Genomic DNA, 18,956 nt, shown 5'->3' on the forward strand with positions numbered 1-18,956 from the left:
TAATTTAAACACTGTTCTACCTATTTACCCAATGGAGAACAAACAGACACGGTGGTATTATACACACTTGTCGACATAATTTAGTGAGGTCTGTCAGGAGCGCACAATAAAAGCAGGGACACAGAACCTTGTTTACAGTCATGATGCAGGGCCTCTTGTGTCTCAGATACTAAGTCATCCTATTTCCTCCTCCTCAGCCTCAGACATTCCCAAATCCCAATATTTGTCTTCTATTATCCTCTGTAAACTCTGAAGTATATATCCGGTGGATGAATGGCTGTGCGTGCAGGCATGCACGTGATTAAATATATATATATATATATATATATATATATATATATATATATATATATATATTTTAGTCATTTCAAGAAATTGTAAATTTTGTTTCATTTCTTCCGTCAAAACTAAATCTGTTACAGTATTAATTGTGAAAGTATTGAAATGTTAAAGTGTATTGCCGAATATTGTGGGAGTCCTAATTGAATTTGCATATGAGATTGCTCTTCGAATTCAATTCCTGGCTAACTCTAATAACAAAATATATATGTTCCTCCCCCCTCCTTGTTATTACTGTATATCTCTCTCTCTCTCTCTCTCTCTCTCTCTCTCTCTCTCTATCAGATGGGGTGCATTTCCTTTTGTCTTCCTATAGTCACAGTCCGGCAGCCAAGGTAGACGGGTGGGAAATTTGGTATGTAGTATTTTTTTATTGTCATAAAATATTGTCTACCGCCTGTTAGTATTGAGCATTTGTTTTAGAGGGGTTTCTTGTGACCCTACCATTAACAAACTGTCAAAAATGTCAAACTTTTCTTATGCTTTAAGTAGCATGTGACATGTCAAACTAGGGAGATTTCATGATTCTGAATCCATTCCTAGCATTAGTTTTGCACAAAAAACACTCCGTGTGCTAAAAACAGCCATAGCCACTTGCCCAATGTGTCAAAAATGTGTTGACCTCATCACATTTGTGCTGACCTTGTCATGACATCTATGGCCGTTTCTAGCCCAAGGAATGTTTTTTTGTGCAAAACTAATGCTTGGAATGGATTCAGAATCATGAAAACCCCCTAGTTTGACATGTCACATACTTAAAGCATAAGGAAAGTTTGACATTTTTGCCTGTTTTGCCTGCCATAAGATGTTAATGGTAGGCTGTCAGTATTGCTCAATACTGACAGGTCAGCAAGTGGATTCATGAATGTATACACAATAATCTAGGCTAAAAAAGACTATATATACCAAATTTCCCACTTTGAACAAAAGAAGCCTGTCGGCTGCCGGACTATCTCACATCTCGCTCTTCTTAAGTGCAATAATTTGTGTAATTTCCTCCTATTTAGTGGTTGATCCATCATGAATTGAACGCACGCACACACGCACGCACGCACGCAAATGCAAACGCAATATACCATGGGGGGGGGGGGGGGGGGGGGTTATGTGCTCTCTTTACTCCTCGTTTTTTTCTGAACACCTCTCACGCACTCACAGCTGCGGGAGCTTTTCTCCCTCATCTCTCTCTCTCTCTCTCTCTCTCTCTCTCTCTCTCTGACTCGAGGACCTACTCTGCAGGTGCAGCCTCTTATTCCTGACCCCCTCCCATCACCCCCCCCCCCCTTCTCTCGCTCTTTCCTTTCCGTCTTTCTTTCTGTTTCCTCTGAGGATCCGCATTCACCCAATAAGCCATCATCATGTATTCACAAGTATACAAAGTATCTCTGATGGCTGTTTAAAACATTATTGGTTTATTCACCAATCTAGACAAGAGTATTGGTTACATGTGTGTGTGAACAGTGAACTCACACATGCACATGCACATGCACATGCACATGCACATGCACATGCACATGCACATGCACATGCACATGCACATGCACATGCACATGCACATGCACATGCACATGCACATGCACATGCACATGCACATGCACATAATATTCTGATAATTAACCAGTTAGTTAACCAGTAACCACCCTGTTTCAAGTAAAATATCTACAATATCACAGCGTTGAGATTTTTTGACATTTTGGGAACTTTGGGAAAGATTTCCGAGAACGTTCCATATACAGGTACAGTACATTGTCTGACATGCCCAAAATATGGAGGCCGTCCAGGTCGAAAGTGGTTAAATTACATTAGATTTAGAATTAGATTTCAGTATCCAATTCACTCAATAAATGAGAGAATAGACATCTTGCCATTTCATGGTGAAGCTTGTGGTCTTATCTAATCTCGTGCTAAACTTACTGACCTTTCCGACCTTTGCCAACGTGTATACCATTGTTTTTATTGACCACTGAGACTTGAGAGCATGCTCTCTTTTGCAAGGACGCCTTGAGTATATGACACCTGCCCTGATCATGTTTATACAAAACAACAAATAACACCATTTTACATAAGGTGAATGTTAAAAAGAACATCATAATGCTAATACACTGGAGCTATACAAACACAAGTACAGTCGCTATGTGTTGCATCCTCAAGTAGTGCTTTAAATTATAGAGACCAGTTTTTACAGTTTCAAAGTCCTGGATTTTCTTCCATTTGTCTGGAGCGTAAAAGATGAGCATTTATTCTAGCTGTGTTATACAAGGTTCAAGGTTGTAATTTACATATCTTGTGTACAGCCTGTACATACATAACACAGGCCTACATAAGTTATGTACAGTAGGCCTACCTGTACAGTACAGGTATAGGCCTACATAAGAGTAAAACTTATTTTAGTTTGGCTTCCTTACAGACAATGCAGCAGCATAGATATATTCAGAAAAGCACAGCAAAGCACAGCAAACAAAAGGATATAATAAAGAGTGCAAAAAAGAGCAATCAAAAGAGTATTTTTTTTGTGCATGTTTCCCCTGTAGTATAGCAAAATTATAGGTAAACTCTTTTGTGAACAATTGATGATAATCAACAATTTGTTCCATCAACACAATTTAGTTTAAGAAGGTGCAATTTGAGGCTATTCTGTTCATACAGCAACATTTGTTGCTGTCGGGAGGAAACCTCATAACTCCATTTTCGAGGGGGGGTTTTTTGTGGCATAAATCAGTGCTATTAAACACCCTTTACGTCTGTGTGTTGTTTCGAAAATATTGAACCAATGGAAAGTAGTAAAAAGTGTTTCGGACAAAACCTCTTAACTCCATTGGACCCTCAAAATGTCTGCTAAAGCAACTAACTCCACCACTTCTCCCCCTCTCATGGAAGTAATTGACAATATATAAAGTTACAACACCAACGTTGATGAGGCTGTATTGCTATATTGTAAAATATAAGGTTTTCTTAATTTCCTGAAAAATGTATATTTTTCATTTCCTGACAAATTTATATTTTTCATTTCCTGAAATGAGGTTTCCTCCCGACAGCAGATAAACACTAAGAACAGTGCAATTTAAGTATTCACTTCTGCTGTCAGCATGTGCTGACAGCAGAAGTGATTAAGTGAATGTAACTGCATGGGGTACAGAGCTGGGAGACAAGCGGACTGTTTGTTCACTGCAGTCATACAAATGTCTCAGCATAGCACCATCTATTGGACAATTAAAAGTGGTGCAGGTCAATCTCCTGATGCACAGAAAGTGTTGAGTCGAAAAGATTATGGACTGGTAATGATGACAAAATGTACACGATGTCTGTCATACGCCTGCGTTGGTCACCTAAAGGTGCATGTGGTTGTACAATGATTTATAATAGTGATTACACAGTGGTTCATCTGGTTCCTGAGATACCTGGATGGCTGGTTTTTGTTCTCTCTGTCTTAGAGCATTGATTGATTGATTGATTGATTGATTGATTGATTGATTGATTGATTGATTGATTGATTGATCGAAATATTTATTTACAGTTTGCGGAATACAGTACATTTCAAGCACAAACTCAATACAAAGACTGTTAACTGTGAGTGGACCCAATTAAGCATTACACTTGTTTACAAGAGGGCCCACCTTGTTCAATTCATCAAAACATTTAGAGACGTACAGACACTTCTATATAGGTGCCCATTGGTGCCCTTTGGGAGTGGTTTTGAAGGAGTCAATGACAGTATAGTGACAATTTAAGGAATTTTTTTAGGGTTAGGGTTAAAAAAGTAAAAAGGTAAAATACTATTATTGTAATCATTAATCAAGAAACAAAAAACTGGTCAAACATTGGCCAAATTGTCAAATAATATAAGAGGCACAAATTGTGAAAATAGCCAAATTGTGAAAATGTAATGCCTCAAACTGGGGGTCCCCAGTTCAAATATGATTATTTTCGGGGGTGACGGGGGTCCCCAGTTTAAATATGATTATTTTGGGCAGTCCCCAGTTCAAATATGCTAATTTTGGGCATTTCCCAATATGTTTATTTTTGGGGGTTCCCCAGTTCAAATATGATTATTTTTGGCGGTCCCCATGCAGTTCAAATATTTGGGGGTTGTGGTCTGAAAAGGTTGACAACCATTCTGTCTTAGTAGAGGACTAAATTCACCTGGGAGCCTGAGTGAACACTATTTATTTATAGTGACTCATAGGAATAGACAACCATGAATAGTCTGGTGAAAGCCGGAATTTAGACGGCACCCGGAAGCGGCGCCCCAGCCTGTGTCTTCCGTGAGAAGGAAGCCCAACAACCCACGGTGAGGCCTTTAGGAGGGCCATTCAAGCCGCAAAGCGAAGCCGCAGCACTACCGTTGCCCAGGTGGAGCCTGCAGAACCATTGCAGCTCAAGAAGGTCAGGGGGGCAGTCAGACAGATATTTTGTGAAGCCACTAAGGAAATCGGGATTTCCTGAAAGTTCATATAATGGCCTGTTGTGGCGCTGTCAATAGGCCCAAAAAAAACCATAGCCCCATAGAAGTCCATGTATTTGGGCCCAACTTCACCTAGAATGTATTACCTTAATAAACATGGTCATGAATACTTTCTGCTTCCAGTCACTAGTTTAAAGTCTCATTTCTAATGTCATAATATTCTTTTTGGAAAATTATGGTCCCATGTATAAAAAAATGTACCATAAAGTCGCGTATGTTCTGAGGGCCGTGGCTACCGTTACAGTCTATGATTCCCCACCCACTCGAGTCAAAATAAAAACCAACTAAGAAGAAGTCCCGCCTCGTTGTCTGGGCCAGCCAATGGCCAGCTGGGCCAAAACGGATCTAGAAAGATGGCAATTTACAATTCAAGGACTGACCGGCTTCATTTTACGTTCATGTTAGGGTCGATTCATACTCCTATTTTAGAGCCGAATAAAAGTCGGTTCGGCGCTGTAGAGCCTACAATTTGACGTCATTTGAGGTTCGGGGGGGGCGGGTACCGTCCTAAAGTCGGCTCTTCGGTGCTACTGAAATTTTCTGACGAGCCGAAATCATTTCGGCACTACAGCGCCGAAATGGGAGTATGAATCGGCCCTTAGACCCGGGGAACGCTTTGTCCATATTTTTTACAGTCTATGGGCTGTATTTTGCGTGTCTTAAGTACCAGGTCTTATTCCCTAACTTGAGTAAACTAAAGACCTGGAGGCGTGGTCAATGCTCTTTGGCCACTCAGAATAGCCAAATGGCATTGACCACGCCTCCAGGTGTTTAGTTTACTCAAGTTAGGGAATAAGACCTGGTATTTAAGACACGCAAAATACAGCCCTATGTGTCTGGTGCTGGGAGTCTGGTGCAACGCACAGGTCCTGGACCTGGTGAGAGCAGGAGTGGACCTGGTGAGACCATGGGGGAGGGGCCCGGACAGGAGTCAACCCACAAAGCCTAGTCCTTCCACACGCCAGATTGGTCTACCTCCCAGTCCCGGCAGAGTAGTTTGGGAGTGGCAGATTGTGTGGCCCTGGTCTTGCCCTAATCATTAGGGAAAGACCAGGGCCACACAATCTGCCACTCCCAAACTACCCATTAGGGCCTAATGGGATTAATTGAGGGTATAGCTACTGGGACTCGTGACATCATGTGACTTCATCAGTGATGTAGATCCCTGATGTCATAGTAAATGCGACCTGCTGTCGCAATTAAGCCCATATATGGAGATCCCTGATGTCATCAATATTGGCCAGCAACTCAATATTGATGACATCAAACATCTGACCTCAAACCTCAAACCCTTAGATCTCCATATATGGATATATGCCAGAACCTGTTCTCCATCCATCCTCTTCGATGTCTCTCTTTTGACTGATACCTGTTAATTATTTTATTGCCGGCTAGCAGTTAGCATTTATGTTCCCAGTGCCACCATACGCGTTCACTTTAAGAGTCAGAGTTTGCCCGCCCCCCACAAACATTATTCACTACACACACTTTTGCACAAGCACACACTGTTTACCTTTCGTCAGAAGCATTTACATGGCGGGAGCGTCGCAGTACAAAGGCACAGATTAAATCCGGAATTTGTATGGCAGAAGAAGGACAGCTCTCCTGGATTACGATTTATGGACGTTTGAAAATCCTCCTTTCAACTGCTTTACACGGTGATTATATTTTCAATCCCATAGCTGGAGAGGTGGGGCGTTGCCATAGCAACTGGACCAATGTTAAAAGCTGCCGTGGGACTGCCCCAAAGTTTTAGTGCAGCCGTGCCCGGCAGCTGGTGAAAACTAGAGCTCTCAACAGGCCCGAGGGCCCTGGGCCCTCATCAAATCCTGTACAGTACACTCAAGATACTGCCCCCGCTGCCACCCTTAGATCTCCATACAGTATATGGAGCTGACCAGGCTGTTCTGACATTCCTGTTGATCTGACCTCATCAAACCCTGTACACTCAAGACACACTCCATACAGTATATGGCCAGTACAGAATCCATTCCATATGTTGATCTGATCCCCCATGCAAAAGCACCAGCAGTCTGCTGTCAGCCTGTCACCCAGGCGGATATGTTGATCTGACCCCCTGTGCATGCACAAAATAGGGATGCTAAATTGAAATTGGCTTGAAAAAAGTTGTCTGTACAATAAGAGTTGACAATGGCTTTTTCCTAAAGTTAGATTTAGCATATAATGAATTGCATGATAGTGTCACATGCCGAGTGAGAACCACTACTATTGATATTCCCTTACAATCTAGAACAATACAGTAGGTTGATTACAATTCTCAAATTGGGCTGTGCTTTTGTCAAGTAGCCTATTCATACTATTTTAAGGCTTAATTTACAAAATCCATATAGGCTATATATTCCATATATATATATAGCCATTTATATGGAATACTCGAAAGTAATCTCTCAATATGTTTCTAAGATAATTATTGTTTATTTATCTTCAGCAATGGTATCGTTTGTTAGTGAAAGTAATAAATGTTATCAAAGTTGAAGTCTGAAAATAACAATTGCATGAGCATATGAATCACTGGAATGCATGGAAAGAAATATGTGCTGTCTGTAAGTTGTCAAAAAGATCACAGCCTCTTTTCTTAGATCCCTCGGAAGCTTTTGTCTCAGGGAATGCTGTAAGCTAAAACGACAGCTTATCTAATAATAAAAAGAAAAACCTGTCCCCCTCTCTCTATTATGGATGACCCACTCAAGCGCTAATTGCCTTGCACTCTCTCTCTCGCTTTACAAACCTCAAATGGACAAGCCAGTCGCACAAAAGCAGACCCTGCAGTGCTCTCTTTTTGCATGGACTTCCGACCCTTTGGGCTGGCGAGCGTAAACAAGGCTGAACGTTTGACTGATAAGGGAGAGCTCTGCAGGAAGCTTAGAGCGGCTCTGCTTCTTTCTCTTTGTAGTGTCTGGGAGACCCCTCTGAACCTTTCACCTCGTGAACTATCCCTCTTTCTGAGATAACAATGTCATTGCCATTTGCGACAGAGCCTCACCACTTCAGATGGCCAATCGGAGAGTATGGTGGTTTAACTCCACAGAGAGGGAGCAGTGGTGACTGGACTGTGTCAGAGAGTAGAACAACACAACAATGCAACGAGACTGGACGAAAACATTGCATCTTGAAGAAAACTGAAGGACTGTGGGAAGGAAAGCTAGCTGTGCCGTGTAGGCCTATATGCCTTGATTTTTGTAACATATATTAAAGATGGAGTGCCCCCCCCCCCCCCCCTAAAACATGATCATCAGGTATTATTATTATACAAGGAGGACAAATTTCTCAAAAACGCATACAGTATTAATTAAAATTTAGTTTTTATGTGGACACGCCAACCAGTTCATTAAGTATGCCTGGTTTGCCTGGTGTGTGGTGATGGGTCCTGTACTGAAGCCGAATCCGCAGCCAAAGAGTGAGGGGTTAGGGGAGGGGATGATATTGTGATGTCACTATATCACAGATTGTTTTTTTTCATTGGCACGTTTGACTGTCAAGGTTTCAGCCTCCAGGAAGAAACCCTAAATACAAAGGGAAGACATCATTGCACATAACAACCACACCAAGGGGTCTAATGAAGTACTGTCACCTATAGACAGTTAGACACATGGAAAACTGAAGAAAATAGCGTATTTTTTCGCTAATAGCAGATCTACAAGCTCGTATGAGCTCGTATGAGCTCTTATCGTACATCATTAATTAATTGTCATGAGAATTTAATCTTTATGTAGGACAAAAATAGCCGACTTGCTCGTCCACATATGACGTAAATTATCCATTCATTGTCAATGGTAATTTAATGTTTGTGTAAGACGGAAATCTACACTATAACTGAATAGAGGAGGTGCTAGCGCCCCACAAAAAAAATTAAATAAACATTAAATATAGGGTCTAAGTTTACGAAGATGGCTTTGTTCTTGATCTTGAGACTGGAAGGTTGAAGGTTTGAATCCTCAAAGAAGCAGCTTGGAATTTAGGCACGAAATGTCAACATATGACGTGTGACGCTCCATTGAGCAATAAGGCAGATGAATGTCATCTGTGCAGGATGATCTGTCCGGTAGCCAATAGCAGAAGACTGGTTGTACTCTACTGGGAGTGATTCACGGTAGTTGTGTCAGGAAAAGGTCAACTCCCATGGGAGAAAGGTTAAGCAATACATTCGAGCCATTAGAACGGATTATGTTTTTGTGCTCACCTTTGCTCCACTGTTCCACTGCTGACATTGTTCTGGAGCAGCGTCAGAAAGTGGGTCATTTTGGTCCAGAGCAAAGGCTCGGCCGTCGAACCGTTATCGGGCCGGATGGAGTGTATTCTTCCCATCTCCGTGGCAATCAATCTACAGGAAAAGAACATTTTCCCAGATGAGAACAACGTACCATCACGCTTCTATCTGTTGCAAAACAAACACTATCGGACGAGAAGCATGACTCCCTTTTCCATTTAGCGCTCTTATCTTGTTCGCCCCTTCCAAAATGGACATAATTTCAGCCATGACCTTTTGACTGCATGCTCGAGAGCCGTTCCTCTGGTAGTCTCAGGGGCGACATTAAGTTTGTTGGGGTTTCCCTGCTAGAGTATGACACGGAGGAGCAGGCTGATCAATGTGTATCATGGCCCTGGAGTTTGGCCCTGGCTGTCTGCGTTGCATCCTAGTACCCACTGAGTATTTTTCAGGCTATTAGACGTCTACAATATGTCTAAATGGCCGTCTAAAAATGGGTTATAAATGGTCTAAAAATGAAAGGTTTTTAGCGATCTAGGCTTAGATTAGACGTTGAAACAACGTAGTTTCAACGTCAATATAGACGGTCTATATATATATGTTTAAAAAACTACTAATCAACGTCTAAAAAGTACTAAGTAACTAAGTATATTTACGTATATTCTTTAGGTAGGTAAGTAACATTTTGAGGTATTTGTACTTTATTTGAGTACTTTCAATTTCCAGTACATTTACTTCTACTCCACTACATCTCAGAGGAAAATATTGCACTTTTACTCTTTAGTTACTATAGTTACTTTGTAGATTTTGATTAGAATACATACATTAACCATTACATTTCGGCCATTTGAACATAGCAGAACTAGATCGGCTATTTTCAAAATATATGAACTTGTGATTGTGAAATGGTGTGGCATTATCAGTGAGTGAAGTGATAGATGGAACAGGAGGAGTCCATGATGACCAAAAACACATTGCTCAATATGAAACACGACTGGGGTCAGGACCCGAGTCAGCACCAGCGATACTGTTGAAATGCCTGAGTAACGGTCTGCTATCGCATATGGACGTGGACATAATTTACTACTACTATACTACTACTACTACTACTACTACTACTAATAATAATAATAATAATATATAATAACTAGAACTGCACTCTGTCGAGTGCTTGTGCTTGTGCTTGTGCTTGTTGCACACTATGGCCTACTAGTGCGCAAGTAGAGCGCGCAAGTACTTTCGACCGCTACAAACTGTCAAATCTGGTCTGGTGCCAGATTACATACATGTATACATAGGAGCATTACCTTGTCCTTTAATCCTCCCAACACTAAAACATATCGTCATTACGTCACCATCGAAAACCAATTACACGCTGGCATTGGGTCCTTCAATCCACATCTTTATTACGTCATCATTGAGAGCTAGTTATACCAGCTAGTTATACCAGTGCCGGGTGGATTAAAGGAACTGCCTCTATGTATATGTAATTTGTAAGTTGATTAGCGTTATACTGTGGTATGCACCGTCCCAGCATTTTCGATGCGTATGCACCGTCCCAGCATTTTCAATGCGTATGCACCGTCCCAGAAAATGACGTAATGACTAGTTGTGCCTGATAAAACCAATGGTTTTCGATGGTGGTGACGTAATGACAATATGTTTTAGTGTCGGGAGGATTAAAGGTAATGCTCCTATGTATACAAGTATGTAATCTGGCACCACTGCCGTATCAGGCACAAGTAGTCATTACATAATTTGCTGGGACGGTGCATACGCATCAAAAGTGCTGGGACGGTGCATACGCATCAAAAGTGCTGGGACGGTGCATACACGTCCCGGGCGAAACTAGTACTTGCGTGCTCTGCTTGCGCAAGTAATAATAATTTTGAAAAATTGCAAAGTGTGGTTGCCACAGTCACTTACATAGGCCCATCCCACTAATATTGTCAGCCAATTACAATGGCACGTTTTGTTATGGACAAAAGGGCCATTCAAATTACATTTTGGACAGGTGTATTTATACCTTTTCATACAAGGTTATTGATCCTAAGCCACTGATTGCAATGTATGGTGTAGTCCTATAGGAGTCACCAATAACAACTCCAAGCCGACACATTTACTACGTAATGTAGACCTTAATTAATCCCACAGCTGCTACAAACGTTATGCAAAGCTTGGCCAATCACAGCGGAAGTTTGATTACTCCGGAAGAAGAAAAAAGTGTCACAATAACTATAGTCTGGCAACCACACTAATACTAATAATAACTAGAACTGCACTCTGCCGAGTGCATACTTGCTTGTTGCACACTAGTAGGCCAATGGCCTACTAGTGCGCAAGCAGAGCGCGCAAGTACTTTCGACCGCTGGAAACTATCACATCTCAGTATCTCTGTGAAGGAACGTTTGAAATGTATAATCATTACGTGTAACTATTTGCTACCTACTTTTTTACAGAAAAATGAATCATTGATATGTGATGAAAAAAAAGGTATATAAACTGAATTAAAATATATTATACAGTATAATTATTTTATTACTTATTGTAAATTGTCAATTGTTTTAAATGTATTTCATTTTGTACTATAGTGATATTAATACTAAATCATGATCAGAGTAATATGTGTCTCTAACTTCAATTTCTGTAATAATACTTTCAAATTTGTTGAAATATACATGATCTAAAATACTTCCGAAATCTGTAGTTGGATTTGTATTTAATTGTTTAAAGCCTAATCTTGAAGGTCTTTATATTTATATCTTTTTCAGTATAATGGTCTTCATTGAAATCTCCTATTATCATAATTGTGGAAGTCGGAGATGATAGATACTTTACCATTTTTTTGAGAAATGTGTTTAATTCCGAAAGGTTTGTTTTAGGTGATCTGTACATAAGAATGATATATAGATCTTTATTTTTTACATGTATACATACGTGTTCTACTTTTTTCATTACAACTACATACAGAGTATGTAGTTGTAGTTTGATTAGCAGTATACTCTGGTTACTTGGTTCCAAAAAGTGACAGCCAAGTTTTTTTCAACCGTAAGTCTGTGCCTGGTTTGCTGGGACCAGTTACCACATTACGTCATCGTTGAGAGCTGGGACCAGAGTACATGGTGTGTATATGTATGACTAGCTCTCAGTGATGACGTAAGAGAAATGGTCATCTGTGTAATCTGGTCCCACCAGATACCACATTACGTCATCGTTGAGAGCTGGGACCAGAGTACACGGTGTGTATATGTATGACTAGCTCTCAGTGATGACGTAAGAGATATGGTCATCTGGGTAGTCTGGTCCCAGCAGACCAGGCACAGATTTACAAATTACAAATCACATTACAACTACATACAGAGTATGTAGTTGTAATTTGATTAGCAGTATACTGTGGTTACTTGGTTCCAAAAAGTGACAGCCAAGTTTTTTTCAACCGTAAGTCTGTGCCTGGTTTGCTGGGACCAGTTACCACATTACGTCATCGTTGAGAGCTGGGACCAGAGTACATGGTGTGTATATGTATGACTAGCTCTCAGTGATGACGTAAGAGAAATGGTCATCTGTGTAATCTGGTCCCACCAGATACCACATTACGTCATCGTTGAGAGCTGGGACCAGAGTACACGGTGTGTGTATATGTATGACTAGCTCTCAGTGATGACGTAAGAGATATGGTCATCTGGGTAGTCTGGTCCCAGCAGACCAGGCACAGATTTACAAATTACAAATCACATTACAACTACATACAGAGTATGTAGTTGTAATTTGATTAGCAGTATACTGTGGTTACTTGGTTCCAAAAAGTGACAGCCAAGTTTTTTTCAACCGTAAGTCTGTGCCTGGTTTGCTGGGACCAGTTACCACATTACGTCATCGTTGAGAGCTGGGACCAGAGTACATGGTGTGTATATGTATGACTAGCTCTCAGTGATGACGTAAGAGATATGGTCATCTGTGTAGTCTGGTCCCAGCAGACCAGGCACAGATTTACAAATTACAAATCACATTACAACTACATACAGAGTATGTAGTTGTAATTTGATTAGCAGTATACTGTGGTTACTTGGTTCCAAAAAGTGACAGCCAAGTTTTTTTCAACCGTTTTTATGTATGCAAGTCTGTGCCTGGTTTGCTGGGACCAGATACCACATTACGTCATCGTTGAGAGCTGGGACCAGAGTACATGGTGTGTATATGTATGTGATGACGTAATGTGGTTGAAAAAAAACTGTCTGTCACTTTGAAGAGACCAAGCGAAATTATTACTTGCGCGCTCTGCTTGCGCAAGTAATAGTCAGTGTCATATTGATATTATGATGGAAACCTGGAGACTTGACATTAACAAATTGGGTATTATGATCAAAATTATAATGGTGTTTAAAATAAAAGCAAACATTACCCATTTTCCCTTCATTGTCAATGGCATTTAATTTTGTTTTGCCACATATTTACGTCATATTTGAGGTACATATGACCTAATTTCTCCTTTCATTGACAATGGCAAATATGAGACGTGTGGGGACAAAAGCTGTTTATGTGATTGGTTAGCCGATTTGCTCGTCTACATATGACGTAAATTTTCCCTTCGTTGTCAATGGCATTTAATGTTTTTGTTGCTACAAATGCAATATGTCATATTTGACGGACATTTGACCTAATTTCTCCTATCATTGTCAATAGCAATTATTGTGTGGACAAAAGCTGTATAGGAGGGGCTAGCGCCATCATCTCATTCTGGCCAATCGCATCTTCACTTGTCTGACCTCACTTTTTATCCTCAATACGTACTTTGCTCAGCCAATCAAATCATCTCAATTCCGTGCTCAGCCAATCAAATCATCGCTATGATTCACACAAACACACAATAGCTCCCTATAAAAAAAAGTAAATGTAATACAATGTTTGATATGATTACTTTAACCCCTTTATGAAACATCAAAGTGACAACGACCTGTAGATGGAGGGCTGTCGGAGCAGCTCGTCGTCCAACACGGCTCCCCTCACAAACTCGTAGCAGATGCCGTTCTGGAAGCTGCAGTAGATCTGGGGGCCGCAACCGTGAGCGTGGAACACCTGAAACATGTCCACCTCCTTGTCCCGGTCCACGAAGAGCTCCGTCATCCTGCCGTGCACGCGGACCAGCACGCAGCCCCCGGGTTCCTGCAGGGAGCCCACATGGCAGCCTCTCAGCTGGTTGGTGATGCCCTCTGTGAACACCTGCATGGAGGAGAACACAGAGCAGGCAGTGAAAGGTTAAAGATGGGGTGCCGTGATTTTTTCCCCCCCAACCCTAAAACATGATCAGGTATTATTTAGGGGCGAACAGCTATAGTGTGGATTATGTCTGTCTGAACACAAACATTAAATGCCATTGACAATGAATGAAGAATCTACATCATGTGTATCTGAGCAAATCAGCATATGTCTGTCAGTGGGATCCCTTGGCCAATAAGGGACCACCGTTCTTGATGATGAGTTACGATGCTTCAGGAAGGCATAACAAACAAAAAGCACTGAAGACTAAACTCACAAAAAAAAGACAGATGAAACTTGACTTTTGGCTTAAAAGCAAATTAGGAAACCAAAGCCAGAACTTAAAGGGGAATTTCTTCCTTACCATTTTTTTACAAAATCACGTTGATAATATGTATATTGACCAAAAAATCTCTCTAAAAAAAAAAAAAAAACATATAGGGCGCTGGTCCTTTAAGAAAAGCGTAGGAGGGGTCTAACGTCAGCACACGTAGAACAGGAAGAGTGCAGCAACAACACTGCATGGACTAACCTGTCATATCAGCTAGAACAGATGTAAACAAAAACTAAAACAAATCCACCCGGACGGTCCGTTAATTTGGTATTGAACGCTCGGCAAGTTCTTTTTTTTTTTAATGGACGAATGGATACGTGTCTTCATATACGGTAAGAAAACAGCTTGTGCGAAACTCTCCTTTAAGAAAGTGTATATAAACCCTTCCATAAAGGGACCCCTAGCAGCTGTTACCTGCTTGATGCCCGAGCCACTGCTCAACCTCGGCATCCTGCACCCTTAGGTGCAGATCATACCAAGAACACAGATCTAATTGGTAACCACTTAACTCAAAATAAGACAAACTATGGCCCATATTGATTTACACAATTATATACGGTTTTACTAAACCCATTCCAATACATGAATACAATTCAGGCACCACATCATTAACATAAGAGAACATATATGACACAAAGAGCTCTTGAAACATTAAACAAAGAGCTACCATTACAGTCTATGACCGGGAGCCACCCCCCGTTCGAGTCAAAATAAAAACCAACGAAGAAGAAGGGGGGAAGTCCTGGACCAGTTGTCTGGACCAGCCAATGGCCAGCTGGGCCCAAACGGATCTAGAAAGATGGCGATTTACAATTCAAGGACTGACTGGCTTCATCTTACGTCCATATCAGACCCGGCGAACGCTTTGTCCATATTTTTTTTACAGTCTATGGGTGAGCTGAAGAACAATCAACACAGGGATTGGCTGGGGGAAACAGGACACTGAGGACCAATCAACACAGGGATTGGCTGGGGGAAACGGGACACTGAGGAACAATCAACACAGGGATTGGCTGGGGGAAACGGGACACTGAGGAACAATCAACACAGGGATTGGCTGGAGGAAACAGGACAATGAGGTAACACTCATCTTTTCTTTTCTTTTCTTTTATGCCCAAATAAAATGGTATATCATACAAAGAAGCTGTATGTATATTAAAACTGCACAGACACATAGGTCAATAGATTAGATTATATAAAATATAGAACTTCTTGTGTTATACCTTTATATGAGAGTCAAAGTCGTACGATTTGTCACACACGTTACCGCAGTGAAATTTGTTCTCCGTATTTGACCCATATCTTAATTGGAGCGGTGAGCCGCAGCCAAGGAGCGGTGAGCTGCAGCCGTGCCACGCTCGGGAATCATTTGATTAGTTGATTTGACCCCCCAATCCAACCCATTGATGCTGAGTGCCAAGCAGGGAGGCATTGGGTCCCATTTTTACAATCTTTGGTATAACCCAAAGACTGTAAAAATGTTGTAACAATACAAAATCTGGAATCTTGAAACCCATCTCTATGGCACATTTGTATAGTGCACCCGAGCACACAATAATAAAGGGCCACTCTTTGCTCAACAAGCTCCCTTCAGACATTTGTCTTTTCTTCATTCAGCGGTTGTTCAGAATTCTCTCATTCACTCACCAACTGTCCCCAAGGATTTTGTTTCTCTGTGCGCCCGATGGGTCGTGTGTAGTGCAGTTGTTCATATCGAGCTAGAGTGAACAAACATGGCCCCTTGACATCTGATGAAGTATTCATGCCACTGTACCAGTTTGGACTAGCCTCGGAAACCACTTGGACGGATGCCATGGCTTTCCACATACGTACCTTTGGATCTGCTGTCTTTTGTCATACAGATTTGCATGGCCAAGCAATAGATACAATATTTGTGCTGGACAATTTAGCTGCAACAGTTAATTAACTTAATTATTAACATACATAACATAACTAAGAAAAACCTAACCTCACAGGAAGCCACAGGTAAGTTTTAACCTGCCACAGGTTTGTTATAAGTGTCAGGAGCGACGGTGCTGTCGGACTAATGCTTGTCGGACTGTTAGTAATATGACCATACTACTGTACGTAGGCAGTGCACCCCTACATTTATGCCACATCGGTTAGATCAGTGCTTCTGGACAACCGCCTATCTGAGCGACTTTACGCCAGGCACCGCAATCCAGGACATCGTCGTTATGATTTTGAGCTCTTCCTTTTTTTGGATTTTTTCTTGAGAGCTACTGTATTGATTAATGAGCCGCTCCATAACAATAGATGGCTGGGCAACAACTTTACTTCACAGGGAAAACGACCTGTTGAACCAGATAGGAGACTGTCAACTTAATGAGTTGGATGCCAGGTTCCGGAATCTCTCTGTCAGGCTTTTAGGTGTAAAAGTGAGAGAAGCTTGTGAATCACTTTGCTATACAGTAGGTAAGAGAAAGCAAATTATCTACTTTTAGGAGCCTAATAGAGATTGTTAGACTAGTGTAAAACACAGAATAACAGTGCAATGCTAACCTCTCGCCTAAATAGCCGTATCATGCATGCAAAGATTTGTGTAATTTATAGAAGCTAATCACTGCCTAAATGAACTGATATTTACAAAATGTATTTTTTTTCCACTTGTTCTGGAATGTTCAAAGCTCTTAGATCAGCTGTGTATTTGTTAGTGTCATCAAAACTCAGATACACAATGCATCACTGTGGGGGCTGTTGAGAGCTGCAGATGGAGGTATGTATGGTTTGTACACACAACCAGCAGCCCTGGTCTAGACGGATCGAGGGGTCACACACCCAAGTGCACTGTCCCCTAACAAACATAAAATCCATTTCTCTGACAGATTGGACCTTGTGTTTGCACATGGGAACTACCATGGGATTATCCTGTACAGAGCAGATGTTACAGCCAACACAATTCCCAGGATTCCCAGAACAAAATGTCCACCCTGCACGTTGATCTATAGTTCTCTTGGCTTTACAATAGTGTGGATAGTTGGGTGTATTGTATATTGTGATTTGTGAATATGCAACAAGCTAATCTACTATAGTCTTATATACACGTACATTTGAACATAAAACATAAAACAAAAAACAATTTGAGAACGCTCAAGTGTTCTCAAATAAACATGAGAAATTGCATCTGAGCCAGTCTTGAATCTTTTATTTTGGAGTGCTGCTTTTTCCACTTAGTTGGTTAATGAGTCAAGTTATTTTTAAAGCCGAGCACCCACTGCCTTAACCAAGGGCTGTTTCCAGAGGGAGAGCACCCGTTTTTCTTTCTTTACCGGTATCCACCATATCCTCATAAGTGATGTGCTCTAAATTGTAGCCTACTTAGTTGTAGTTAATGAGCAACACTGCTTTTTTAAGGGTATTTATTTTCTCAGGGCTAACATGGTTCTTAATTGAAATACAGTACACGTTAGTTGCCATTCCGACACGCTCAATACTAACCCTGTCCCGAACCCTGAACGCATGTGGAAGCCACGTATTTGGAAGTAAATTAATTAAATGGCGGTGTGTTGGAATGCCACTCTGTTCCCTCTCCAAACTTGGTCCCACTGTAAATAACGTTGAATGCTATTGTAAATGTGAATGTTTGGGCCAGGATATCCCATTCCTACTGTATGTGGAGATATCGTGATATGAAAATGGGCTCTCTAGAAATGTGTAATCCATCAAAAATGCCTGTAAATCTATCTAGTTTGGCTGTATATATTTTCCATTTGATTGCTCATGTGATTAATGTATATTCTGTCCCCAATTAAATCATGTTTACGCACCCATTCGGATCTTAGAAATCCCTGACCACAATATATATTCACCTGCCAAGATATTATTGACCAGAATGCTCTTAATGCCTCAAATATCACAAAACCCCATAAGAATAGTGATGGAAACAATAACTAGGATTACTGCAATTATCAAAATCTACTGTACATTTTATCATGTGATTCACTTGCCTTCATCTGGATGTCCCGGGCCTTCCACTGAGGACGCAGCCTGCCCAGGAGCTCCAGGATGCCAGTACGGGGTTCATGCTCATCAACAAAAACGTTGAGGTGGAGGAGCCGATTACGAGCATCAACTGAGCCTATACCTTCCATTGTCAGGGAAGCAGAGCTACTGTATGCTTCCAACCAGATCCAATACGTTTCAGGAAAGTGCTTTCTTGATTCACGGAAACTGAGCAAGACCCTCAAGCCTGTTTGATTGAAAACTACAGTAGTTATTGCACATAAATAACGTAGTATACTGTGTAAGAGTATATAAGAAGCTTTGAGATTAGTCAAATGGCGTGCATAGTCTCAAGTCCATCCAAATGTCATCCAGGA

At 41.1% G+C, this 18,956-nt stretch overlaps 1 protein-coding gene across 1 annotated transcript in view; it reads right to left on the reverse strand.

The window, feature by feature from the left end:
- The window catches only part of LOC308313694 (ethanolamine kinase 2), a gene marked incomplete at both ends in the record, with an annotated part of 33,913 nt that extends 15,185 nt beyond the window's left edge, over positions 1–18,728 (reverse strand). The window contains 3 exons of the mRNA XM_080760968.1: positions 9,000–9,140; positions 13,981–14,246; positions 18,585–18,728. Of these exons, the coding sequence (XP_080617094.1) occupies positions 9,000–9,140; positions 13,981–14,246; positions 18,585–18,728 (551 nt within the window). The remainder of the gene's footprint in view (positions 1–8,999; positions 9,141–13,980; positions 14,247–18,584) is intronic.
- Between the last annotated feature and the right edge of the window lie 228 nt (positions 18,729–18,956).

The sequence above is a fragment of the Protomyctophum bolini genome (assembly GCF_963924005.1).
Source record: "Protomyctophum bolini genome assembly, chromosome: 4".
Classification (NCBI taxonomy): Eukaryota; Metazoa; Chordata; class Actinopteri; order Myctophiformes; family Myctophidae; genus Protomyctophum; species Protomyctophum bolini.